Here is a 27,412-nt window from a genome sequence, read left to right on the forward strand (position 1 = left end):
GGGCCAATTTTCGTGAAGATTTTGATGATTCTGTATTTCATACTAGCGAATGTACCCGTGCTTCGCTGCGGTATTCTACATTGTATTCGAATATCGATGTAAATAGTGTACATGCAGTAAATAAGATTGTTTTAAAATTGCATGTCTCTTAGCGTTATCCGAGAAAGAGCATGGGGAGGTCCCCGTACGTTGTTTTCAATGTAAAGTGTTTGTTACGGATTTGTGATATAACGGCAGGCTCACTTGCCTGCTGCCATTCACAATCGAGTTGGGAAATTTACATTATAATTGCAGGCCCTATTGCCTACTACGCGGACAGAATCGATTTGGGGAGTTTTCGTTAAAATGGCAGCCCCCTTTCCTACTTCCAGACAGTTTACAGTTGAGGAGTTTCTATTATAATGGTAGGCAATTACCCTACTATCAGTCGGAATTGAGTTGTGCAGTTATCTTTATAATGCCAGGCCCATTTTCCTACTGCCAGCCAGCTTACTGCCAGTCACACCAAGTTGGTGAGTTTCCATCAAAATAGCAGGCCACTATGCCTAATGCCAGTCACATTTTAGATGAGGACATTTCTTTATAATGGCGGGCACCCTAGCCTACTGCCAAACACAATCGGGTAGGGGAGTTTTAAACAAAACTGCATGCTCACTTGCCTTCTGCAAGTCAAATCGAGAAGTGAACTATTCATTACAATTGTAGGCCTTCCTTACTAATGACAGTTACACAGGAGTTGGAGAAGGAACCCTTTCCTACTGCTAGTCAAAGTCGGTGTGGGGAGTACTGATTACAATAGCAGACCCACCCTTTCTCGATCGCTAAAAATCGACATCAGTGAATATACACAAATCGACATACGAAAGCATATGCGTGTTTACAATATTGAAGACCTTCATTTACAGATTAACTGCTACTAAACGTACGTCATATCGACAAAGGATTATACCATAAGACACGCCGGATTTAGTGGCCTAAATGACTGGTCCTATGATATGTCATCTATTCTAGGGTCAGATTGAGTTAGAAACGTGAAACAGGGTAAAGGTTTTGTAAGATTATCTCACATTACATTACTTTTCGGATAATTATGTGACAGCTACATACATAGCATTTGGCTCACATATGGCTACTGGGTGGGCCAATATTCGTGAAGAGTTTGATGATTCTGTATTTCATGTAAGTAATCGAAAGTATGAATTATGCATGTGAAAATTCCAAATTGACTTAACATCGATTAATAGAGAAAAATCAAACGTAAAAGGGATACAGATACGGCAAAAAGTCATAAGACCAAGGTTGTAGATCATTCCAAATTGAACGGAGATTGTGCAATCCGTTATGTGATAGGAATTTCCGAAGGTCTGCACCATCATTAAAATTGCCTGCATATTTCGATATTCTTCGGGGATAAAAAGTGAAAAATTTAATGATCTAGGATGTTTTCCGTTCGTTACAGGCTAAAATGTATAATTTTGTCAAATTTCAATTATCTTCTTTTTCTTCTGGCAGATTATGCCGCAATGTGGAATTTGGTCAAGGCGGGTAAAAATTAGGTCTTTAAGGAAACTAAACCAAAAACTATGGAGATGGTCATTATTACCCCTTTAACGGAAAGCTGTACGGAAATTTCGCCAAAATAGTCTGTGTAGAGGCACACAGTCGTTACGATTTGATTTATATAGATAAGGAATCTGCTCCATGTAAAACACCTTTTGGGCTATGTCCACTGGACTTAACCTGCAAAAGTGACCATTCATGATATCTCCCTTATTAATCCTTCTGACGAAAAAATGCACATTAAAAAAAGGTTTAGAGGTGGAATTCCATCACGTTTGGTCGATTTCCAGTCAGCTTGGTCTTGTTCTGTATATATTGTGGAAGAGTAAAATCACCATTTGTGTTCCCTATAAACCGCCAGTCCATTCCGGAACATGAAATGTTATTTACGTTTAAAACCTACCTTTGGACAGGTGGATGCTAAATATAAATTTTGGTTCGAATGTCTTCAGTAGTTTTCAAGTTGTAAGGAATAAGCTTTACACGCACCCGCTCGTGAGTCAAGTCCGATGGGACTTGTACAGAAAAACGGTCCGTTAATGATATCTCCCTTATTAATCCTCGTATCGAAATGATGCACATGAGAAAAAAGGTTTAGAAATTAATTTCTACCAAGGTAGGTAGATTTCCATTAAGTTTGGTTGTGCATATTTTGTGGAAGTGCAAAATCACTGTTTCGGTTTCGAATCAACCCCCAGTCAGTTCAGGGATTTAGAAACAATAATTTGCCCTAAAACCTATCAAAGACAGGTGTATTCTAAATATGAGTCTTGGTGGAAATACATCCAGTAGTTTGTAGCACTCGCGTACATACGGCGTAATTAAGGAAGAAATAATACAGTTAAGAAAGTAATAGAAAATGGATTATAACTGAAGACAGCCGGATAACGACAAATATGTAAATGCCAAGTTAATGTATTGGAAAATCAAATGCCCCTTAATAAATTATGCTAGTGTGAGTAATGGATATAATAAAGCGGTAACAGAGGAGAAATTTAGGTCCAGTGATTCTTAGGTAAACAAATAATAAGAAGATGACTAATGGTGTTATTACTTAATCTATTCGAGGGCGGTTATAACATCCAACGATATTCCGCCAATATCCCGCAGATAGGCCAGTTGACGCCTCTCTTGCCTTCTACCCAAGGAACAAGCACGAATTTAAAAGCATGATGAGGAAAATGGCAATACGTTACTTCCCTGCTGGCATGCAGTCTGAGACGTTGCCATGGTAACCTGTAGGTTCGTTGTCGGTCTGTCGGTCACTCAATGCAGAGCATGATACCATTGGAAAATTGTAAATTTCTCCGTCATGTGAAGAGTAAGGTAAATTATGAACATAACGAAAGTTGTTTATAATGAAGGTTCGTTGTCGGTCTGTCGGTCACTCAATGCAGAGCATGATACCAGCGGAAAATTGTAAATTTCTCCGTCATGTGAAGAGTAAGGTAAATTATGAACATAACGAAAGTTGTTTACAATGAAGAGACGTTTCACGTACGGTAAACGAAGTTTACAGAAAATCAACAGTATAAGAGAAAATGGAGGAAAACCATTCTGGTTTTCCTATAAACACCCCGTCTGTTCAAAGATTTTAAAATGATATGCATATCGAAACCTTCCCCGTGATGAGTATACTCTAAATATGAAGTTTGGTTGAGATGTATCCAGCCGTTTCGAAGTGACGGTGGAAAAAGCATTCTGGTTTTCGTATAAACCCCCGGTCTATTCAAAGATTTTAAAATAATATGCATATCGAAACCTTTTCCGGGACGAGTATACTCTAAATATGAAGTTTGGTTGAGATCTATCCAGCCGTTTCGACGTGAGGGTGGAAAAACCATTCAGGTTTTCCTATAAACCCTCCGTCCATTCAAAGATTTTAAAATGATATGCATATCGAAACCTTCCCCGGGATGAGTATACTATAAATATGAAATTTGGTTGTGATCTATCCAGCCGTTTCGACGTGATGGTGGAACAGACAAACAGACAAACAGACAGACAGACAAACAGACAAACAAACAGACACGAAACGTAAAAACCACCGATTCGGTCTTGAGTTGACCTAAAACGGATAAATATCTGAAAAATTGGCAAAACAAAGGAAATTACAGACAGCGGACCCCCTACAATTTTATTAATATAGATAAGTAACTGAAAGTATGAATTATGCATGTGAAAATTCCAAATTGACTTAACATCGATTAATAGAGAAAAATCAAACGTAAAAGGGATACAGATACGGCAAAAAGTCATAAGACCAAGGTTGTAGATCATTCCAAACTGAAAGGAGATTGTGCAATCCGTTATGTGATAGGAATTTCCGAAGGTCTGCACCATCATTAAAATTGCCTGCATATTTCGATATTCTTCGGGGATAAAAAGTGAAAAATTTAATGATCTAGGATGTTTTCCGTTCGTTACAGGCTAAAACGTATAATTTTGTCAAATTTCAGTTATCTTCTTTTTCTTCTGGCAGATTATGCCGCAATCTGGATTTTGGGCGAGGCGGGTAAAAATTAGGTCTTTAAGGAAACTAAACCAAAAATTATGGAGATGGTCATTATTACCCCTTTAACGGAAAGCTGTACGAAAATTTCGCCCAAATAATCAGTGTAGAGGCACACAGTCGTTACGATTTGATTTATATAGATAAGGAATCTGCTCCATGTAAAACACCTTTTGGGCTATGTCCGCTGGACTTAACCTGCAAAACTGACCATTCATGATATCTCCCTTATTAATCCTCCAGACGAAAAAATGCACATGAAAAAAAAAGGTTTAGAGGTGGAATTCCATCACGTTTGGTCGATTTCCAGTCAGGTTGGTCTTGTTCTGTATATATTGTGGAAGAGTAAAATCACCATTTCGGTTCCCTATAAACCGCCAGTCCATTCCGGAACATGAAATGTTATTTACGTTTAAAACCTACCTTTGAACAGGTGGATGCTAAATATAAATTTTGGTTTGAATGTCTTCAGTAGTTTTCAAGTTGTAAGGAATACGCTTTACACGCACCCGCTCGTGAGTTAAGTCCGATGAGACTTGTACAGAAAAACGGTCCGTTAATGATATCTCCCTTATTAATCCTCGTATCGAAATGATGCACATGAGAAAAAAGGTATAGAAATTAATTTCTACCAAGGTAGGTAGATTTCCATTAAGTTTGGTTGTGTATATTTTGTGGAAGTGCAAAATCACTGTTTCGGTTTCGTATAAACTCCCTGTCAGTTCAGGGATTTAGAAACAATATTTGCTCTAAAACCTATCAAGAACAGGTGTATTCTAAATATGAGTCTTGGTGGAAATACATCCAGTAGTTTGTAGCACTCGTGTACATACGGCGTAATTAAGGAAGAAAATAATACAGTTAAGAAAGTTGAAAGTAATGGAAAATGGATTATAACTGGTGACAACCAGATAACGACAAATATGTAAATGCCAAGTGAATGTATTGGAAAATCAAATGCCCCTCAATAAATTATGCTAGTGTGAGTTGTGGATATAATAAAGCGGTAACAGAGGAGAAATTTTGGTCCAGTGATTCTTAGGTAAACAAATAATAAGAAGATGACTAATGGTGTTATTACTTATTCTATTCGAGGGCGGTTATAACATCCAACGATATTCTGCCAAAATCCCGCAGATAGGACGATTGACGCCTCTCTTGCCTTCTACCCAAGGTACAACCACGAATTTAAAAGCATGATGAGGAAAATGGCAATACGTTACTTCCCTGCTGGCATGCAGTCAGAGACGTTGCCATGCTAACCTGTAGGTTCGTTGTCGGTCTGTCGGTTACTCAATGCAGAGCATGAGACCACCGGAAAATTGTAAATTTCTCCGTCATGTGAAGAGTAAGGTAAATTATGAACATAACGAAAGTTGTTTATAATGAAGAGACGTTTCACGTACGGTAAACTAAGTTTACAGAAAATCAATAGTATAAGAGAAAATGGAGGAAAACCATTGTGGTTTTCCTATAAACCCCCGTCTATTCAAAGATTTTAAAATAAAATGCATATCGAATCCTTCCCCGGGATGAGTATACTCTAAATATGAAGTTTGGTTGAGATCTATCCAGCCGTTTCGAAGTGATGGTGGAAAAACCATTCAGGTTTTCCTATAAACCCCCATGTATTCAAAGATTATAAAATGATATGCATATCGTAACCTTCCCCGGGATGAGTATACTCTAAATATGAAGTTTGGTTGTGATCTATCCAGCCGTTTCGACGTGATGGTGGAAAAAACATTTTGGTTTTTGTATAAAACCGCCGTGTATTCAAAGATTTTAAAATGATATGCATATCGAAACCTTCCCCGGGATGAGTATACCCTAAATGTGAAGTTTGGTTGAGATCTATCCAGCCGTTTCGACGTGATGGTGGAACAGACAAACAGACAGACAAACAAACAAACAGACACGAAACGTAAAACGTAAAAACCACCGATTCGGACAAACAGACAGACAAACAGACAAACAAACAGACACGAAACGTAAAAACCACCGATTCGGTCTTGAGTTGACCTAAAACGGATAAATATCTGAAAAATTGGCAAAACAGAGGAAATTACAGACAGCGGACCCCCTACAATTTTATTTATATAGATGAATTGTTTTTGAAAAACACATTCAGTAATTACTTTTGGTCAAATGCAAGCAAGAAAGACAGAAAGAAAGAAAGAAAGAAAAAAAGAAAGAAAGAAGATAGAAAAGAACCTGAGAATATATAACTTTTCCTCCTTCGAATTGTATGTCTTTTTTAGGTTAATACTTATAATTTTCGAGACGACTGAACAAGTAGCTGTCTTTCTGGTAGATGTTCTTTTTGCGCTCTTCAAACTTTATGAAGTAAGGAGCGATAAGGGGAATGTCTTCGCAACTGAGTCGGTCTGCTGACTTCTTAAAATTATTGTCCCAGCTTACATACAGAGCAAAATACACACAACACATCACTCTACTAACTACCATGGAAACATACAAGAGTACGTACATCCATCCATTTAAGGTTGGCGTCGGAAAGGGATTCCGGCCATAAACCAGGACCAGTCATCATGAATTACATAGTTCGCTCCCGTTACCCCACCCCACGAGGTTGTGGGAAAAGCAGCGGAAATAATAATAATAATAATAATAATAATAATAATGATAATAATAATAATAATAATTTACCGGGCGAGTTGGCCGTGCGCGTATTATTATTATTATTATTATTATTATTATTATTATTATTATTATTATTATTATTATTATTCTGCGAGAGATGGTCACTTATGACCACGCGGAATCAACACTTGTTCAGTTTTCCTCCTTGCCGAATAGTTCTTCATTTTTGTGAATTATTGTAATTTCTGCTCCTCCGATCAAGTACATCGTGTTGGTTTCTTCTCGTTTTCCTCAAATCCCCTTCTGTGAACAATTGCCCTGTTTAAATTTCTATCCTCCAGATTTGGTAATCCTAATTCAGTGAGGTCTTTCTCTACTTGCTTATACCATTTTGATCTCGTACGTTCGATTTCCAAAAATGTCTGTATTCGATAAGTAAGTCTGTTGTTAATCATTCTTTATAAATGGCTTATGAATTGAATTCGTCACAGTCTCATTGTATCAGTGAGTTTAGATAGTTTGAAATATATTTCCGAGTTGGGTTTGGGTTCATGTATTCCATTTATTATTATTATTATTATTATTATTATTATTATTATTATTATTATTATTATTATTATTATAGTGCGACTCCTTGGCTGATTGGTCAGCGTTCAGACCTGCGGTTCAGTGGATCCCGGGTCCGATCCCCGGCTGGGTCGGAGATTTTGATCGTAATTGATTAATTATTCTGGGTCGGGGACTGGGTATTTGCGTTTTTCCCAATACTCTCCTCTTCATATTCAGACAGCACAACACACCACCAACCACCAAAGAAACATGAAATACTGAATACATCCCTCCATATAAGGTTGGTGTCAGGAAGGGCATCCGGCCATAAACAGGGTCAGGTCCACATGTCCAGTATTCGGGAGCTCTGAAGATGCTTATCCGTGGGTTCCCATTTTCACACCAGGCAAATGCTGCGGCTGTACATTAATTAAGGCCACGGCCGCTTCCTTCCCACTCCTAGCCGTTTCCTGTCGCATCGTCGCCGTACGACGTATCTGTGTCGGTGCGACGTTAAGCAACTTGTAAAAAAAGTCCACTTTTGCGATACCGGCCAACGGCCGTAGCCGTGTTGAAACACCGGATCCCGTGAGATCTCCGAAGTTAAGCAACATTGGGCGTGGTCCGGAGTTGGATGGGTTGCCACGCGCTGTTGGTGGGGGGTAAGAGAATGGAGGAGCGGAAAGGAACTGGCCACCCTACCGCACGTAAACTCCGGCTCAGGAACACCTCTGCGGAGGTTCGGACCTGCCTTCGGGCAGAATAACCCTTACCTACCTATCGTATCCAAGAAACAGCTGACTTTCCAGATGAAGCTGAAACATATTTTCCGCCAAATGGTCGTCCGAAAGGTCTCGCCCCGACCGTCTACGAAGTTGCATGAATCCTCATAATTCCGTTCCGCTAGTTGAAAAATATTCTTGGCAGAGAATCCTGTTCCGTTCGGTTCAATTTGATTCGACTCGTAGTGATCGCCATCTCTTCCCGGTTTAACACATGGTAAAAACAAAATGTGTTCAGTTCGATTCGATTCGATTCCACCAGGTGGGAGCGGGCCTTAACAGTGGCGAGTGTTGCTTAGAGGAGTCGGTCGGAGACATCCTCTTACTATTCTGGCTGTTTCGTTAAGGGCAATATCTACTTGTTTGGCATCGCAAGCTGCATTCCTCACAGGCGATCAATATTATACCGGCATCCGGGAGGTAGTGGGTTCGAATCCCATTGTCGGCAGCCCTGAAAATGGTTTTTCGTGGTTTCCCATTTTCACACCAGGCAAATGCTGGGGCTGTACCTTAATTACGGCCACGGCCGCTTCCTTTCAACTCCTAGGCCTTTCCTATCCCATCGCCGCCATAAGGCCTATCTGTGTCGGTGCGACGTAAAACCACTAGCAAAAAAATTTCTACCGCGGAAAAGCAGAGTCCCATAGCAGATGCCCTGTGCGTAGATGGCTGAGGGTTCCATCCACTCCTTGTCATCTTGCGAATAGAGTAATTGCGAGCGCACCTCTTTTGCTGTACTTTAAAGCAATGGCATTTGAAAGATAGTGTGCGATCTAACTTCACACCAGGAAACGTAGGTATTGAACTATTCTGGAATTTAAATGGTAAAGCAGGATATAATCTCAAGGATAACTTAACTGCATCTGGGTGTGTAGAGGTGTCCGCCACTGTAGCCTAACGGTTAGCACTATTAGCTGCCATCTTCGTGGGCCCGGGTTTGATTCCTGGTACTGCCAAAATTTAACAATGGCAGGAGGGCTGATTTGTGGTTAATATGGTACACGCAGCTCACCTCTATTGGGGGGGGGTGCCTGAAAAGAGCTGCACCACCTCGGAAGGAGGACACGAGTTTACTTAATGTCTCGAGGTATTGACCTAGTTTTCAGAACAGAAGGTCATAATTCATTTTGGTGTGAAATGTATTGTCCCAGCTGCTGTGTTTCAGAATTCAGCACAATATAAGAATACTTTTTTTGTCTCAATGAAAATGAAAATCCACAGCCTGTTTCCAGTCATTTGATCGGGTCAGGAATGGAATGATATTAATAATGTTATTTGCTTTACGTCCCACTCACTACTTTTACGGTTTTCGGAGACGCTGAGGTGCTGGAATTTAGTCCCGCGGGAGTTCTTTTACGTGCCAGTAAATCTACCGACACGAGGCTGGCGTATTTGAGCATCTTCAAATACCACCGGACTGAGCCAGGATCGAACCTGCCAAGTTGGAGTTAGAAGGCCAGCGCCCCAACTGTCTGAGCCACTCAGCCCTGCAGGAATGGAATGAATGGAGCCCCATCTAGCGGCAATGATAGGAAATGTGCCGGTTGCCGAAGCCTGTCGCACTCCTCTGGGGCAATGATAAATGACTTACAGATGAGATGTTAATGGAGAGTGTTGCTGGAATGAGAAAGTACAAGGAAAACCGGAGTAGCAGAAGAAAAACTTGTCGCTCCTCCGCTTTGTCCAGCACAAATCTCAAATGGAGTGACCAGGATTTGAACCACGGTATCCAGCGGCGAGAGGCAGGCGCGCTGCCACCTGAGCCACGGAGGCTTCATTTCTCTCAATAAAGGAATTTAATTTAGGTACTGCCATTTCTATCAGGAAGACGTTTAAGCAACTATATGTTCATCTTACGAAGAAATAATACGAGGAGCATCCAGGCAAAACTAAACATGTCATCAGATCCTGACTTCAGGAGGAAAGGAAAAACGTAGGTCATCAGATTTTTAATGTGTAACTTGTTCCTTCCCTCTCAGGCTCTTTGGAGATGTTTTTAAAAAAAGATTGTAACTGAAAGTGAGTCAATTTTCCGATCTAGAAGATGAGTCGTAGAGCGTCAGATGGTCAAATCACTGAATGAACCGAGGAATGTTGAGATCAGCAGCCGATCCACCAGAAGACGACAAATGTTGCTGAGTTGCTCTTCATAACAATTAAGCAATAAAAATTACCTAGTTAAGTTCTCAATGAAAATTTCAAACTTTTGAATTCAAAATTTTAAAAATTTAGGAGCCGTAAAACTGTACATTTGGCAATATCTTCTTCAAATAATTGTTTTCGGAAAATATTTGAAACTATGATTTTCGCTTGGTTTTTTTTTTTGCTAGGGGCTTTACGTCGCACCGACACAGATAGATCTTATGGCGACGATGGGATAGGAAAGGCCTAGGAGTTGGAAGGAAGCGGCCGTGGCCTTAATTAAGGTACAGCCCCAGCATTTGCCTGGTGTGAAAATGGGAAACCACGGAAAACCATTTTCAGGGCTGCCGATAGTGGGATTCGAACCTACTATCTCCCGGATGCAAGCTCACAGCCTCGCGCCTCTACGCGCTCGGCATCTCGCCCGGTTTTCGCTTAGTTATGGACAACTATAGCAACATGGTAGTGTTGTAACCTTACTGAAATATACTAAAGTGCTTGTCCCATTCTTGGGTATCATTGGTAATGTATACTTCTGCTGTTATTAAATTAATTAGCACTTGGTAACCAAATGTAAGATAATAAAAATAAAATGATTAACTGAAATTTCCGCAATTTGGGCGCACGAATTCACCAGAATGGACCCTACTATTTGCTTTACGTCGCACTGACACAGATAGGTCTTATGGCGACGATGGGATAGGAAAGGCCTAGGAGTTGGAAGGAAGCGGCCGTTGCCTTAATTATGGTACAGCCCCGGCATTTGCCTGGTGTAAAAATGGGAAACCACGGAAAATCATCTTCAAGGCTGCCGACAGTGGGACTCGAACCCATTATCTCCCGATTACTGGATACTGGCCGCACTTAAGCGACTGCAGCTATCGAGCTCGGTAGAATGGATCCGTCGAAATTTAAATACAATATAATAATTTCCTCTTCTCTCCCAGGGAATGTATGTGAAGCTGCATATTGGTACCTGACCCTCTGAAAACGAGTAAACATGTAGGAACTGCACCTAGGTTCTCCATTAGCTCCTCCACAGATCTTAAAATAACTAACATTATTCTGGTTTACGTCAGTGCATGAGCACTTCATCAGTACACAAAGAATATATATAACACACACTTGAAACTTCAAAAACTACTGTAAATTCTTCCCTATGGATATAATATGATTTCGTGATGAAAAGAGGGAAACGACAGCGAGGACTGACCTGTCATTTGTAGTGAACCCGATGATCAATAATTGAAATACAGATACTGCATCTAATGCCCTTCACTGTTTTCGTGTATAAACACAAATTGCAGAATCTCACCATCGACACATGGTATTCTGAGATATGACTTCGTATACATTAATATTGTGCCTCCTTAAAAAGTATACACGGATTCTAACACTTGGTTTCATTATACTATCACATGAGCAAACACATGCTCTTGATCTATGCTTTGAAACTGGGCCACGGATTATTTAGCGCTATCGCCCTTGAATGCTGTAGAAAATCTGATATGAATTACGTAATATTTGAATAAATACATAAGAAAAAGGCTAGCAGAATTAGTGGTTAGAAAACCGCTCTGCAGTGAAAAATTGAAGCCCTAGTATTCGTACTAGACCAGAACACTCGAATAAGAATTGTCAAAATATTAGTAAGTATTGTAAGTGAGTGAGTTAGCCAGTACACAAGTTCGCTGGACAGACAGACCACGCGTCTCGATGGATATGTGGGTGAGACCGAGATCCACTGAGCAATTTTAGCCCTTCGGCCTTGTGGGCCTCCAGTGCAACTTTCGATAGGTTGTTAGCTGGACTGCATAGATGTAGGGGGTGGTGGCACCTTGAACGGAATCGGACTGGTCAGGATATGACCTGCACCTCGAGGGGTGATTAGACTAAGGTGGACTTAAGTCTTTTATAACGAAGACCTTTGGAGTCATAATTTCCCAAGCTGGAGATAAGGGGATTGGGGTTTGAGTCAAGGCCAGAATAAAATTTCCAGCGAATTTTAGAATTCTGGAGTGGACTTCGTCGATACGAAGGTCGTTATAAATGTAACGATTCCGTTTGTACCAATGAGCACCTGAGATCATGCGAAGGGCACGAGTTTGGTATCGCTGGACTTGGTTTAGGTGAGTTTCGGCTGCAATCCCCCAGACGGGACTGGCATACTCGAGGATTGGCCGAATGAAGGATTTATACAACATGAGCCTGTTTTCTAAATTGAGCCCATTGTCGGCTTTCATGATAGGAACAATTTCATAAAGGCGGCGATACGCCTGGGCCGAAATTCAGGCTACATGCAGTTTAAACGTCAATCCTCTGTCGAGGGAAACACCCATATATTTGGTAATATCAGACTACGGGATCACTTCTCCAAAAAAGATCAGTGGTTGAGGGTCAGTTCTTGTTCGTTTAGAAAAAAGTGTAGCACTGCTCTTAGTGACATTGATTTTGATTCTCCACTATGGAAGCCAGGGCTCGATAGTGGAGAGGGCTTTTTGAAGATAATTTTGGACTCTGGGTGGTTGCCAAGAGGCAGCGCATATGGCAAAGTCGCCTGCGTACATGTAGATATTCAAGCGCGGTGGACGGGGTATGTCATACACGTACAAGTTAAATAGCACAGGAGAGATAAACCCTCCCTGGGGGACCCCAGCACAAATGGAGCGGGGGTTCGACAGGGAGTTGTTAACTTGGACCTGGAATTTCCTGTCAGAAAGATAACTTTGGAGGAGCTGTACCAAATGACCGGGGAGACAAAAGAGTTTAAGTTTGTAGATAAGACCTTGCTGCCATATCCTATCGAACGCACGTCATATGTCTAGAAAACAGACTCCTGTATGCCTCCTATGGTTGAAGTTCTTGGTAACTTCCTCGGTGATCCTCATTAGCTGCTCATCATTAAGGAGATGTTTTTCATCAATGATAGTTTGAAGGAGGGTGAGTAAGATTCATACAAAAAGTTTCGAAAGGATGGATAAGAGGGAGATTGGTCTGTAATTTTGTGGAAAAGTGGGGTCGGAGATAGGTTTGGGGATCATGGTAACTTTGGCGAGTTTCCGGGAGGTGGGGAAGTAGGCAAACCTGAATATAGCATTGAAAAGTTTAGTAATGAATGTCAGAGCTTTTCTTGCGAGATTTTTTATAAAAGTGGCCGAGATGTTATCAAGACCAGGGGTTTTCCTATTTTTCAGTTTGCGGGTTGCAATAAGTAGTTCAGAAGGGGTAACAAATTTGAAATCAGGTGGAAGGCGGTGTTCACCTAGATTATCAATTTCCTCCTCAAAAAGATCAATGAAATAGTCGTCTGATGGATCTATGTTGGGAGCACTGGTGATTTCAAGAGTGTCGGCCAGAACGTTAGCTTTGTCATAATATGAATGGGCCAATCCTCGTTGTCCATTGAGGGAAGGTATGCCAGTCCACTTTTTAATGAACCTTCTAGCCATTCTGCGCAGTGAGTCGTCCGCCACATTTAACTCAGCTAATCTGGATTTCCAGACCCTGATCTTGTGGTTCCTTGATTGCCAATTCCAGAGAGATTTCAAGTGTGAGTCTCTGGTCAGTTGCCATTGCTCACGGGTACGGTTCTTTAATTTGGTCCAAGATTTCAGCAGGTAGTGTCTCCATCCTTGTCTTGGCCACAGAGGGTCCCACGGCGGAAAATTCAGCAGCAGGAATGATGGTGGAAGTAATTTCTGCTGTTAAGGAGTCGATATCTTGAGGACCATTCACACTAGGATTACCATGGATATTTTATTGGATATAGTCACGGAAGGATTGCCAGTTGATTTTGCGGAGGTGGATGGGGATGGGAAAGAGTGAATGTATAGGGCTAGAAGGTATGGTCATGAGAACAAGAAGATGGTCGGAGTTGAGAGCGCCGATGGTGGAAAGTTTGACGTAGTGACGGATATTGCAGGATGTGGCAGTGTCTAGGGTATCGGGCGTAACATTAGGATTGTGTGAATAATAAATATGACGGTCGAGGCCATGAGTAAGCAGAAGTTTGACGTCGCAGTAGCGAGCTAGTTGGTTACCTCTGGTGTTGGAGGGGCGGCTGTTGGCACTGAACTCACCCGCAAGCAAGTGTTGTTGCCTGGGACGGATCACTTTATCCAGATCAGCTGAGTCGAATGTGGCTTTGGGTGATATGTTGCAAGCAGAGAGGCTGAGAGTACCGCGCCTAGATTCCTATATGGCCCTTCCACGATCACACCCTGAATTATAACTCTCGGGTCCGTAGCTACTGCAGTCCTCATTCAGGCCGCATTCTACGTGTCTCCGGGGCTTCCAATACTTGAATTCACGGCTCTCCTCTTCTGTTAGATGATCTCACTTCCCAAAATAGATTGCTATGGGGCCGTAGCAGGGATATGCCTCGCCCAAAACTTGGCGATCCATTGGACTAATTAAAGTTTTCCTATGTTATTTCCAACCGTACAAATATCTCTGTGTTTCCTAAATATTTGTACAAAATAAACCTCTACGATGTAGTATGGGGACCTTCCACATTCTCATATATCTATAATAATAATAATAATAATAATAATAATAATAATAATTAGTTGTAATGAATGCAGTGTAGGACTGTGACATGTGCACTATCACAGTGTTTCAAACATGTTGTTTCCTTACGTAAATATACTGATGACATTTGTAAAAAGAGTATGGATTAGTCATCCTTAGAAAACTCCCTTACTCAAATGATACGTGATCAATCACGTAAGTATTCCACCTCATGTCACATTGCCACTTTAAATCTTTTAGGCGAGGGAACGTCTTCTCTGTAGAGCCTCCCTAGTCTCCCTCGAGCACGTTTCAATTTGGAATCAAATTACCAAGACTGGTTTCATCCCACGTTCACACACACTCGTTTTTTTCCTTACATGAGTGTCTTGATTCATTTACGCCGAGTACACACTGTCATTCCCTAACATCACACAGAAAGTAATGTCTCACTTCACCACCACGCTAAATGAGTTTCAAAATGTTATTCATTGGAAAGGAAAGAAATAAATTCTTCTATCGTAGACACTCAAACCAAAAGCTCACTTGCAATAGTTCACACTAATTTCTCTTCTGGATCTCTCTTTTGAGTTATTTTAGGCTGCCAATCTCAAATTCTCAGTGAATTCATATGAAAATCTTACGGTTATTTTTTTCCTCCATGAATTGTTTCCGAAAAGTTCACTGTAGCTTAGGAAAGATACGACATAATGTTCTCCCCTCGTTTGCTTTGTACTTACTATTTTTCTTCACTCGTCAAAGTACTTATAAATTTGTCACTTTCAATACGATTAATTTTAAACCTCATTCCATAAAACTATCCCTGTCCTTCCTACTGCAACGACTCGATTGTTCAAAATTAAGGGCACTAATTGAAATCATCGATCGAATATTTTCACTAATGTGTAATCATGACGTCACCGATTGCTATGATGAAGCTGATACTGCTGATGAATTAAAGAACGATTCATTGATTTTCCTATCCTACAAGATGTCTGTTCTTAAATACTTCTTCCAGCGAGACGAAGAAAATTATGTTCTTTTAAATTATAGATAAATAATAATGAGTTTACTTGAAGGTTGCGAAGTCTGAAAAGATCCACGGCAGTCATTCGAATATTAAAGGTATCAGTAAGTTGAACATAATTTATCAAATAATGTAACCATCAATATAAAAAATATTAATATTCAACACAAAATTAATACGTTTCATCCAACCAAGTCTACAACCTCAGTTTCTTCAAATCACAGCAAATTAACTTCATTTTATTCGTTATGTTTGTTCAACGGAAAAGTTTCTTGCTGCATTCCCACTCTTGTACGTAGGTCATTAATTAGAGAAAGTCTCGCATTAACACAATCCGTTTTCCCACAATTTAAACTTCTCGAGTAATTCAACTAATAGGTTATGCAAAAGACATGGAGTAATTTTATTCGGAATTCTTCATAATTTGACATTCCAATATTCTTTATCATGCTTTACAAACTTTGGTACCCTGTAACATTAATGATGTTTGTACATCTCCTCACACTTATTCTCTATATAAGATAACTGGAGTTCTATACTTACTTTCTTTTCTTTCTGTTGAATTATAATATTCGTATCGCTATTACTTTCAAAAGAGTTCTTGAAAGTCTAATAAATTTTGCACAAATGTTATATTCCGCTAACGGGAACAGTAGGACAAGAAAAAGTATATCGTCGGTGAAGAAACAATACCTCATATGTCACAAGGCCCTTTCTATCCATTACTTTCCCTAAGACTGGTCACTCCTCCCAGCCACATGTGGATATATAGTCCATGAGAACAATTTTCATCGTGTTCATTTCCTAAAAAATGTGTAAAGTAAAATGAACCTCAAATATATATTATACTGTAGGAGTGCGTAAATACGTATGCAAAGATACATTCCTACAGTACGGTACGGTAAGGTTCATCTTCGTTTACACATCAGAATAGTAAAATTACCTGTGCCAGGTATCGCTGCTGCTAATAATAATAATAATAATAATAATAATAATAATAATAATAATAATAATATAATTATTATAGACCAGCTGTTTAAGTCAGTTATTATATGCCCAATATGTATGTTCAAGTTTGTAAGATCGAATCCTGTTGCAGCGGGTTGGCATTCCAGAATACTAAAATGCAAAGCACGCATCTCAGTTAATTTGATAATAATAATAATAATAATAATAATAATAATAATAATAATGTCCGCATCTGTGGTCTAGTGCTTAGTGTAATAAGCTGCCACCCCCAAAGGCTCGGGTTCGATTCCCGGCTCCACCACGAAATTTAAAAGTGGTACGAGGGCTGGAACGGGGTCCACTCAGCTTCTGGAGGTCAACTGAGTAGAGGGGGTTTCGATTCGCACCTCAGCCATCCTCGAAGTGGTTTTCCGTGGTTTCCCACTTCTCCTCCAGGCAAATTCCGGGATGGTACCTAATTTAAGGTCACGGCCACTTCCTTCCCTCTTCCTCGTCTATCCCTTCCAATCTTCCCATCCCCTCACAAGGCCCCTGTTCAGCATAACAGATGAGGCCGCCTGGGCGAGGTACTGGTCCTTCTCCCCCAGCTGTATCCCACCGAACCACAGTCTCACGTTCCAGGACACTGCCCTTGAAGCGGTAGAGGTGGGATCCCTCGCTGTGCCCGAGGGAAAACCAATCCTGAATGGAAAACGGATTAAGAAAGAGAAAGAAAGAGAATATTCAAGTGTCTTATCCATACCCGGACGTTGGTGTCCTAGTCACTGCCCACAGCTAGGTCAATTGTCACTGATCAGGCATCGTATGCTGGAGGTTACTGATCACTCCTCTTCTATCCAACAGCACATGAGATACCCATCCAAGTGGTAACCACATCCAATTTTGACTATCTTACGAGATATCGCGGGGTCCGTTATTCCAGCATAGCCAAGTAGTTAGCATTCCATTGATTTACTGTCACGTACTCCGGCATCTCATGAGATCTGTAGCAAATGAAAATAAATTACACAAATCATAATAATAATAATAATAATAATAATAATAATAATAATAATAATAATAATAATAATAATAATAATAATAATAATAATAATAATGTTAGGGTGGTCGAGCTCTGCCTGTCACACGTCAGGACTAAGGGCGAGTGACAGAGGAGAAGCACCTCTCAAAAAGCCTTGAGTCGGCTGGCCGGCTGGTAGTACTTTTTGAGGACACCTTGTCGGGATATCGATGAAGACCTTAACAGTTGAATTAGCAGAGAATGTGGACATCGGTACGGCAAGTGAGACAGAAGAGGCAGATGATAACCAGTCCATCCAGAGCGTCTGTTCCCATAGTTGGTAGTTCGTTGGTTGAATGACCAATACATCGTCCAGGCGACCACACCTGTTATGCTGAACAGGAGCCTTGTGAGGAGATGGGAAGATTGAAAGGGATAGACAAGAGTATCGTCACACAAACTATCCAACCGGAAAACGTAAATCGGAAGATACTACCCTAACCGGTGAAATTCGGGGCCAGTCACCATCTGGTCTGAACAGGGCATTGTACCCTGTACCGTCCTGTAGTTTCAATTGGAGGTTCCCCCAATTCGCTCAAGTTCAGAATAAAAATGAAACATTTCATTGATACTGTCAATGTAAAACCCTCTTTGGAATTGGCAAACAAATGAACTGTCCCTCATTCCCCACCCGAGGAATGACTATCCTTTGAAGCACCCACGGAGAATCCACCAGATTGGTATCCACCCCGGTAGAGAAGAAATCAGGGATATAATTAAGGAGTGAAAGAATAACAAGGCTCCAGGAAAACACTCCACAACTACGGAACTGCTCAAATACGCTGGAGAAAGTATGGGAAAACAGTCTGAAAGACTCTCCGTCCGTACCTGGACAACGAAAGAAATCCGAAAGGAGAGCAAGAACGCGGTCTTTCAACCCAATAAAGGGGACAAACAGGACGTCAACAATTACAAAAACATTTCTTTCCTCCCCATTGCATACAAAGTACTGTCGAAGGCACTGTAGCATAGGATAAAGCCTCACCTGAATAATTAGGCTGGGTTCAGAAAGCGACGGTATTGAGCAGAACAAATTATTGATCAGAATCAGGGCAATGAAACAAAAGAGATTGAATACGATCTTCGTGAATTTCAAAAACGCATGCGATTAAGTCGACCGGGTTACGCTTATCAACATTATTTGGGTATTTGTAATCCATGACACAACTTGGCATACATTGAACAAACTCTGACAGGTGCATACTCTCAAGTGAAGTTCATGGGTGAGCTCTCAGAAATGTTTGAAACTAAAACGAACCTGAGACTGTGTTGGTTTTTCCCTACTCCTGTTCATATGTGTTCCTAAGAAAGTCTTTGGAAAACGGAGGAAAATATTAGCAAATAACAACATACAGTAGGGAGTGAGAATTGAGCCGAAACATGCTAGTACTAATTTCGACAGTCTGTTCTTCGCCAACCTCCAAAAAGTCAGTGACGCATAACGCCATTTGAAAGTAATAAGGGAAAACATTTCAAAGAAAAGTTGCAGATTTGAGAGAAAATCCTGAAAATCCTGATAAACCTGCTAAATTATTGTTATTGTTTGATCATTGTTCATTCTTATCAGGTAGTAATAGACTGCAGTTGACTATTATACGTTTCAAGGGTTAAATTTCAGTACTTACTTAGTTGTTACTCTAATGACAACAAAACTATTTCCTGCCATTACATAACATATCCAAAGTGACCTTGATTCCATCAATGTATCGGAAGAAATAGATAGAGCTGCTATAGTTAATAGTATTATAACATAATTATTATGAAGGAAAATCCCTATTTTGTTGCAGGAAAACGGACAACAAACAAGATGAATGTCTGGTGGCGCAGGAGAAACTGCATCCGGTTTGTGCACAAAGAATTGAGGGAGCAACTCTTCCGACATGCCACTCTTTAGCAGAGTATTGTAGAGAAGAACGAAGTTGTAGGTAAGCTATACTTCATTACTTCATTGAGCAAAGATGTCATGTGATGTGATTTAATGTTTCATTTTCTCATTTTCAGACTACAATATCAGGATTAGCTATCGCTAGAGACGCAACAATCCTTTCTATTATAGAGCTATACAGAATGTAAGGGGTATACGTGCAGATATTTTGCTAGTCGGTAAAGAAAAATACAACTCAGAACATATGCTATGAACTTTATACCTTGTTCTATTAGTTTCCCCATAAATGAGCCGAATATTTCAGGAGCTAATGTGTTTTGAACGACCGTAGTAGGAAACGCCGGTTATGTCATACTGCCCTCGTGTAGTAGAGTACAGTAGCAGAGTATAGGGGTTGTTCAACCTGTTTGTTATCGAAGGGCAACACGTGTTGCTCTGCCTCCCCCTAGCCGCTGGGCAAGTAGGGATGGTAAAAGCACATGCCAGACCACTTTCTGTACTCGAAAACCGGTCTATGGTACTCTGTGAGAAGTACACGTAATCCTTACCGACGTATCCACTTTTGTACCTTCTCATGCCGCCTCCGAGTGCTATTTTGTACTCGCACAAACCTTTTTCTCTAAATGTAATTATTGTGTTATTCGGATTTATATGAACATATTCGTTGATTGAAATGGAACTGAGCTCATAACGCAATTCATAAACATGATGATGATGATGATGATGATGATGATGATTGTCGTTTAAAGGGGCCTAACATCGAAGGTCATCGGTCCCAATTCATAAACAATACCTAAGGTAATTAGTTTTCAAATTGTCAAGCTTCCGGACAATTAAAGCAGTATGTGACGCGGAGTATCCGTACCAGTGCATACATGCGAATCAAGTGTCGTGCAGTGGTTTGTGATTTATGAGACGTCACCGGGCTGAGTGGCTCAGACGGTTGAGGCGCTGGCCTTCTGACCCCAACTAGTCAAGTTCGATCCTGATTCAGTCCGCTGGTATTTGAAGATGCTCATTCCCGTGTCTGTAGATTTGATGATGATGATTGTTGTTGTTGTTGTTGTTGTTGTTGTTTAAAGGGGCTTAACAGCTAGATCATCGGCCCCTAATGGTACGAGCTGCAACGAAATGAAACGACAATTAAAACTTCAAAATGTATCAACTGACTAAAATCTAAAACGAATGATGATGAAAAAAGACCATGAATCCAAAACAATCAGCGGATCTAATTCACAGTGCCTTACTTTCCGAGATGATGCTTATTGTCCACCAAAACCAAAAACCAAATCCCATGGCGCAACAGCCCCGAAGGACCATGGCCTACCAAGTGACCACTGCTCAGCCCGAAGGCTTACAGATTACGAGGTGTCGTGTGGTCAGCACGACGAATCCTCTCGTCCGTTATTCTTGGCTTTCTAGACCAGGGCCGCTATCTCACCGTCAGATAGCTACTCAATTGTAATCAAGTAGGCTGAGTGGACCTCGAACCAGCCCTCAGATGCAGGTAAAAGACCCTGACCGGGCCAGGAATCGAACCCGGGGCCTCCAGATAAGAGGCAGGCACGCTACCCCTACACCATAGGCCCAGCGTTTGTTGTCCACAGGGATCCAAAATTTAGGTCACCGGCCCCTCATAGCTGCACTAATCACTGGTAAAGCAGAACCACGGTGTTCCTCGAATGGTGGTACTGATCGCAGGTAACGTAGACTCATGCTGTTCCTCGAACGGTCGTACAAATCACAGGTAATGTAGACCCATGGTATGTCACATACAATGGCACCACTCACAGGTAACACAGACCCATGGCGCTGCTCACATAAGGGTACTACTCACAAGCAACGCAGACTCATGGTGTTCCCCACTTTGTGGGACTAATCATGGGCGCCGGTATTCCCGAGGTGTTCCTCACATAGTGGAATTAATCACAGGCCACGTATACTCATGGTGTTGGTCACATAGTGGTACTAATCGTAAGCAATGTACACCCATGTTGTACCACACATTATGGTACCACCCACAGGTTTCACAGACCCGTGGTGTTGATCACATAAAGGCACTACTCACAGGCAATGCAGATCCATGGTGCTCCTCATAAACTGGTACTACTCGTAGGTAATGCAATTCAGCGCGGCGCACGCCAGCTCCTCCGACACGGACGCCAGTCCGTGATGCCGCGCGCCCGCTCTCCCACCTCGGTGAAATGCACACGATGGTACTAATCATTGGCAACGACCGAACCAATGTTGTTACTCACATAATGGTTCTAATCGCAAATAACTTCGAAGCATGGTGTTCCTCACTTACTGGTACTAATCACAATCAATCTCATGGCTCCAGTTCCTTCATCACTTGCAGTAAATACCGTGGATGTATTTTTGGTCTACGTCCCCCGTCCAAAGGGGTTGTTGTAGATTTACTGGCATGTAAAATAACTCTTGCGGAAGAAAATTCCGACACCTCAGCGTCTCCGAAAACTGTAAAAGGATTTAGTGGGACGTAATGCCAATAACATTGTTATTTTCATCTTACTTGCACAGTTCGTCGGTGTATCTTACCTGCAGTTCCTCACAGGTACGTTACTGGAGCTTTCATAGGACGCGCCGCCTCGTCTACGCAGAACCATGTGGTTTTCACACATAAGCCGCTTACTGCGTGATAATTTGCATTAGCCTTTTGGTCAATGGTGGATAGGACGACGTCGACCCATCAATTGGCTCGCCAGATCTCCAGATTTTAATCCAATGGACATTTATGTCTGGGGATACATAAAAACAAAGTAAATGGAATTGAAGTAACCACGTCAGATGACCTCCGATAACGTATTTCTTAAGCAGCAGAGGATATTCGGAACAACCCTGGTGTCTTGGCTCGAATGCGTCGCAACTGAATTCGGAAAAGTGAAGCCTGCATAGAAGCCCAGGGTGGTCATTTTGAATAATTGCTACGAGTTTCACTTTGGTATGTTAGATGTTACGCCATTTCTGCAGCGTATTGACTTGGTGGTACAGTACTGAATCGATGGAGTATTTTGAGTCTCGATTGTTCGATATTCTCATAAATCCGAGCAGAAAAATTGAAGTACCGTAACAAATACATAAATCGAAAGTTTCAGTGCGTGAGTGACCTGTACGTGGCGAAATCTTAATACAACACACGGAAGACATGCTTGTTAAAACGCTAGACAATGACCTTGAACGCAGTTTGGCAGTTCCTCAATCCTACCCTGCAAGTGGTTTGGGTACATTACGTGTGTTCAAGCAGTTTATACTTTGTTTTTATTCACTATGAGTTAAAACAGAAGACACTTAACGTTTCTAAGGGACGAAGACCTTCAAACAGCAATCATCATCATCACCAATATCATCATTATCACATTTAAAAATTCAATAAAATGCGTGTTTTTACATTCAACACTATTGAAATAGAAACTATAAGGTTCAACTTAAATAGGTTGCCTTGAGCTTTTTTCTAATTTACAAAAGGCTATTTTTCTTTTAGTGTACGGCAATCTGTATGTTTTTGTTTTCTAAACTATTGTGCTGTAATGTTTAACATAAGTAATTTTTTCGTGTACACAGGCTTTTTCATGTACTTTCGTAAATCCGTGTTTTTCTATTAGAGATAGTCTCGTTATCGTCCAGCTGGAATTACAGAGCCCCTACTGTATGTCCTTGCTCGGCTATGTCCTGCGTGATTATGTGGCTCCCATTACCTTCTTCTTGTTGTTCTTCATCTACTGGAGCTCTATGCCTTATCCAAGTGTATTCTACCGGCATCGTCTTAATACGCAGTGCCGTAATCTGCTGCGATTTGTTATTAGCACTATCATAGTAAAATGTAAGAAGTACGAGAGCTGATCAACAAAGACTGAGACTGATTCCTTTTCACAGATGATTAATACTCCATTTCAATGTTTACATGATCTTTTTGAAAGTAGCCCCCTCCTACTTCAATGCACTTTTTATAGCGTCCGTGCCAGTCATTGAACACATGCTGCAGACCATTCTTTTTGTCAGGTCCTTGAGAATCGCCTCACTTTTCTTGAGCACTGCTTCAGAGTTATCAAATAGAATGACCCTAAGCTTTGCCTTTAGTGATGAGAATAAAATTAATCACAGGGTGCAAGATCAGGACTATAAGGTGCATGCGGTACACAGGTAATGTTGAATCGAGCCAGAAAATTCATGACTTGATTCGTGACGTGAAGCCGTGCATTGTCATGATGAAGTCGCCACCCAGTCCGATAAAGCTCTCGTCGTTTCTTTGCAATGTGCTTCCTCAGTGTAGCCAATACAGACGTGTAGTAACAGTAATGTGAGGGCGAACTGCATACTGGTAAATCATTCCATTACAGTCAAAAAATGTGATCACCATCACTTTTCCTGCAGATGGAAAAACTGTTGCCTCTTTTGGCAATTTTCACACTGTGCTGGCTTGTTCTCCTTCAGGATCATAATGACGCTTCAGCTTTTTGCAAGTTTCAATGGCTGTATGGTTTAAACGAAAACCGAATTTGATTGCGCTGTACTGTTCCTCTCGTGTCAGCTCATTTGTCTGGTATGCGAAATGCACGTAGCGTCTACAAAATAGAACATTACTACCAACTTACTGATACGAGAGTGCTACGGCCTACGGACATTATACATAAAAAACCCGTTCTTTTCAAATATTTATGTTACAGATAGGACACTATCAAGGAAGCTACAGGAAAAAAACAGTCTCAGTCTTTGTTGATCAGCCTTCGTAGTTGTGGTGGAATCCTCTTAGATACGTTCGACATGTGTGAATGGTGTATAATTTAATAACTCATCTGGTACTCATGAAAGCGACCGTCGGCCTGGCGTCAGGTTAATAGCTACATGTCTGTCACGTGTAACCTTGTTTACGTTTATCAGGTTTCTTGATGTGTATGTTTGATGTTTATACACAAAACCTGTTGTTCACACTTCGTAGTCTTGTGCTAACCACAATACGAGGTTACAGCTGACTCATCCCCAAGAGACCTGGTTCTGGACCTAAGCATAGTGTTCCATAGTGTTCAGTACTTAACAACTGCAATCGATGTTGTCACCTGTGACGTATATTTCTTCTTGTTTCCTCCTAAAAAAAGCATATTTCACTATTTTCTTCTCTGTTTTCAGCTTTTAATGAAATAATAATAATAATAATAATAATAATAATAATAATAATAATAATAATAATAATAATAATAATAATTAGGAACGTGCAGCTGTGAGCTCGTATCCGAGAGACAGTGGGTTCGAACCCCACTGTCGGCAGCCCTGAAGATGGTTTTCCGTGGTTTCCCATTTTCACACCAGGCAAATGCTGGGGCTGTACCTTAATTAAGGCCACGGCCGCTTCCTTCCCATTCCTAGCTCTCTCCTGTACCATCGTCGCCATAAGACCGATCTGTGTCGGTGCTACGTAAAACGACTAGCAAATAATAATAATAATAATAATAATAATAATAATAATAATAATAATAATAATAAAGCTACAACCTGTTTTCCAATCAGCGACCGGGCAGGTATGGAATGAATGCAGCCCCAAACTTGCGGCGACGATAGGAATTGTGCCGGTTGCTGAAGCCTGTCGCACTCCTCTGGGGCAATGATCAATGACTGACAGATGAAATGAAATGATAGTGGAGGATGTTTCTGGAATGAAAGATGACAGGGAAAACCGGAGTACTCGGAGGAAAACCTGTCCAGCCTCCGCTTTGTCCAGCACAAATCTCACATGGAGTGACCGGGATTTAAACCACGGAGCTCAGTGGTGAGAGGCTGATGCCTGAGCAATGGAGGCTTTTTAATGATAATAATAATAATAATAATAATAGTAATAACAGTAATGTTATTTGCTTTACGTCCCACTAACTACTCTTGCAGTTTTTGGAGACGCTGAGGTGCCAGAATATAGTCCCGCAGTAGTTCATTCTACGCGCAAGTGAATCAACCAACACAAGGCTGACATATTTGAGCACATTCAAATAACACCAGACTGAGCCAGGATAGAGCCTGCTAAGTTGGGACCAAGAAACCAATGCTTTAACCGTCTGAACAACTCAGACTGGCAACTTTTATTTTGATGCGTTTAATAAGCACTGCAAAAGCAACTATAAGTTTTAATGCTTTATTTTACCATTACACATATGCTTTTCGTTTGGAAGCACGAAATGATAATATTATTTTTAAAGTCCTACTAACTACTTTGAGGGTTTTTGGAGACGCCGAGGTGCCGAAGTTTTGTCTTGCAGGAGTTCCTTAATGTGCTAGTAAATCTACCGACACGAGGCTGACGTATTTGAGCACCTTCAAATACCACCGGACTTGGCCAGGATCAAGCCTGCTAAGTTGGGACCAAAAAACCAGTGCTTTAACCGTCTGAACAACTCAGACTGGCAACTTTTATTTTGATACATTTATTAAGCACTGCAAAAGCAGCAGTAAGTTATAATTATTCATTTTCCCATTACACATATGCTTTTCGTTTGGAAGCACGAAATAATAATGTTATCTTTTTACGTCTCACCAACTACTTTGACGGTTTTGGAGACGCCGAGGTGCCGGAATTCTGTCTTGCATGAGTTCTTTTACGTGCCAGTAAATCTACCGACACGAGGCTGACGTATTTGAGCACCTTAAAATACCTCCAGACTGATTCAGTTTCGTACCTGCGAAGTTGGAGCCAAAAGCCCAGCACCTCAACCGTCTGAGGCACTCAGCCCAGCAGGAAGCCAAAATGTAGCTACGTTCAATTTCTTTAGTTGTATAATATGCCCATTGTTCGTTTGAAACAAAATGTTCGATGTGCTTCGATAATTCAATTCCGATACTACTCATTTGGATATCCAATCCCATGCATTCTTTCGTTGACGTAAACATCTATTTTTTTTTTATTTCATTTCAATATAGGCACCTGAGCCAAGGCTCTTCTTGGTGCAATACAAATAATTGACAATGGCAGCTATATTCACAATCTGATTACAAAATAAAATACAGTAAGTATATAATTTAACATGGTGTAAGAGATAAGATAGGACAAAGCTTCCTAACCATAATTACCATACTACTTCAGGTATTTAGTTAGATTACTTTTGAAGATAGATAAAGTTGGTAACATTTTTATATTTTTTGGAAGCGAGTTATACATAGTTATAGAAAAATGCCAAAGAGAGTTTTGACCATAACTAGTGGAATGAATCTGATTGTAGTGAATATTATAAATAATTCTTGTTTCATAATTATGAATCTGTGAATTGGTAATTACTGATGTGTTTGAGCGGACTAATTTGTTTTGAATTTTATAGATCATAATTATAGAAGCCTTTATGCGGAGGTTTGGAAGTGATAATATATTACAATATTTATACAGATCTTTAGTCGGTGTCAGAATGGGCAGTTTGAAAATTATTTTTAGTGCTCTCTTCCTAAGGACCTCTACCTTTCCAAATAATTCTTTATTACAGCATGCCCAGACATGTATCATATAAGAGATGTGGCTTTCAATAAGAGCATAGTAAATACTCTTCAACAACCCACGAGAAAACTTATATATGTTTGCATACATGTAATCACGAGTTTGCCTTCTTTCTTCTACCTTTACGCAATGCGTAACGGGGATCGTACCGTATTTCGCACCCCGACGCGCCTTTCCCAACCATACGCTCTAATAATTATATCACACGCTCGCACAGATCCCGGCCGACACAAGTTTTCAGGTTATTTCCATACTCACTAGACCACTGGGCTGATGACCACAGATATCCCAATCCCCTAAAGGACGTAACAGGGAAAGGACCAGTATTAA

General features: G+C 40.8%; 1 protein-coding gene across 1 annotated transcript in view; it reads left to right on the plus strand.

The window, feature by feature from the left end:
* Gfrl (Glial cell line-derived neurotrophic family receptor-like) overlaps positions 1-27,412 on the plus strand; it is an 846,523-nt gene that overhangs the window by 733,827 nt on the left and 85,284 nt on the right. Inside the window, exon 8 of the mRNA XM_068226097.1 lies at positions 19,499-19,636. Within this exon, the coding sequence (XP_068082198.1) occupies positions 19,499-19,636 (138 nt within the window). The remainder of the gene's footprint in view (positions 1-19,498; positions 19,637-27,412) is intronic.

This window comes from Anabrus simplex, chromosome 2 (genome assembly GCF_040414725.1).
Source record: "Anabrus simplex isolate iqAnaSimp1 chromosome 2, ASM4041472v1, whole genome shotgun sequence".
NCBI lineage: Eukaryota > Metazoa > Arthropoda > Insecta > Orthoptera > Tettigoniidae > Anabrus > Anabrus simplex.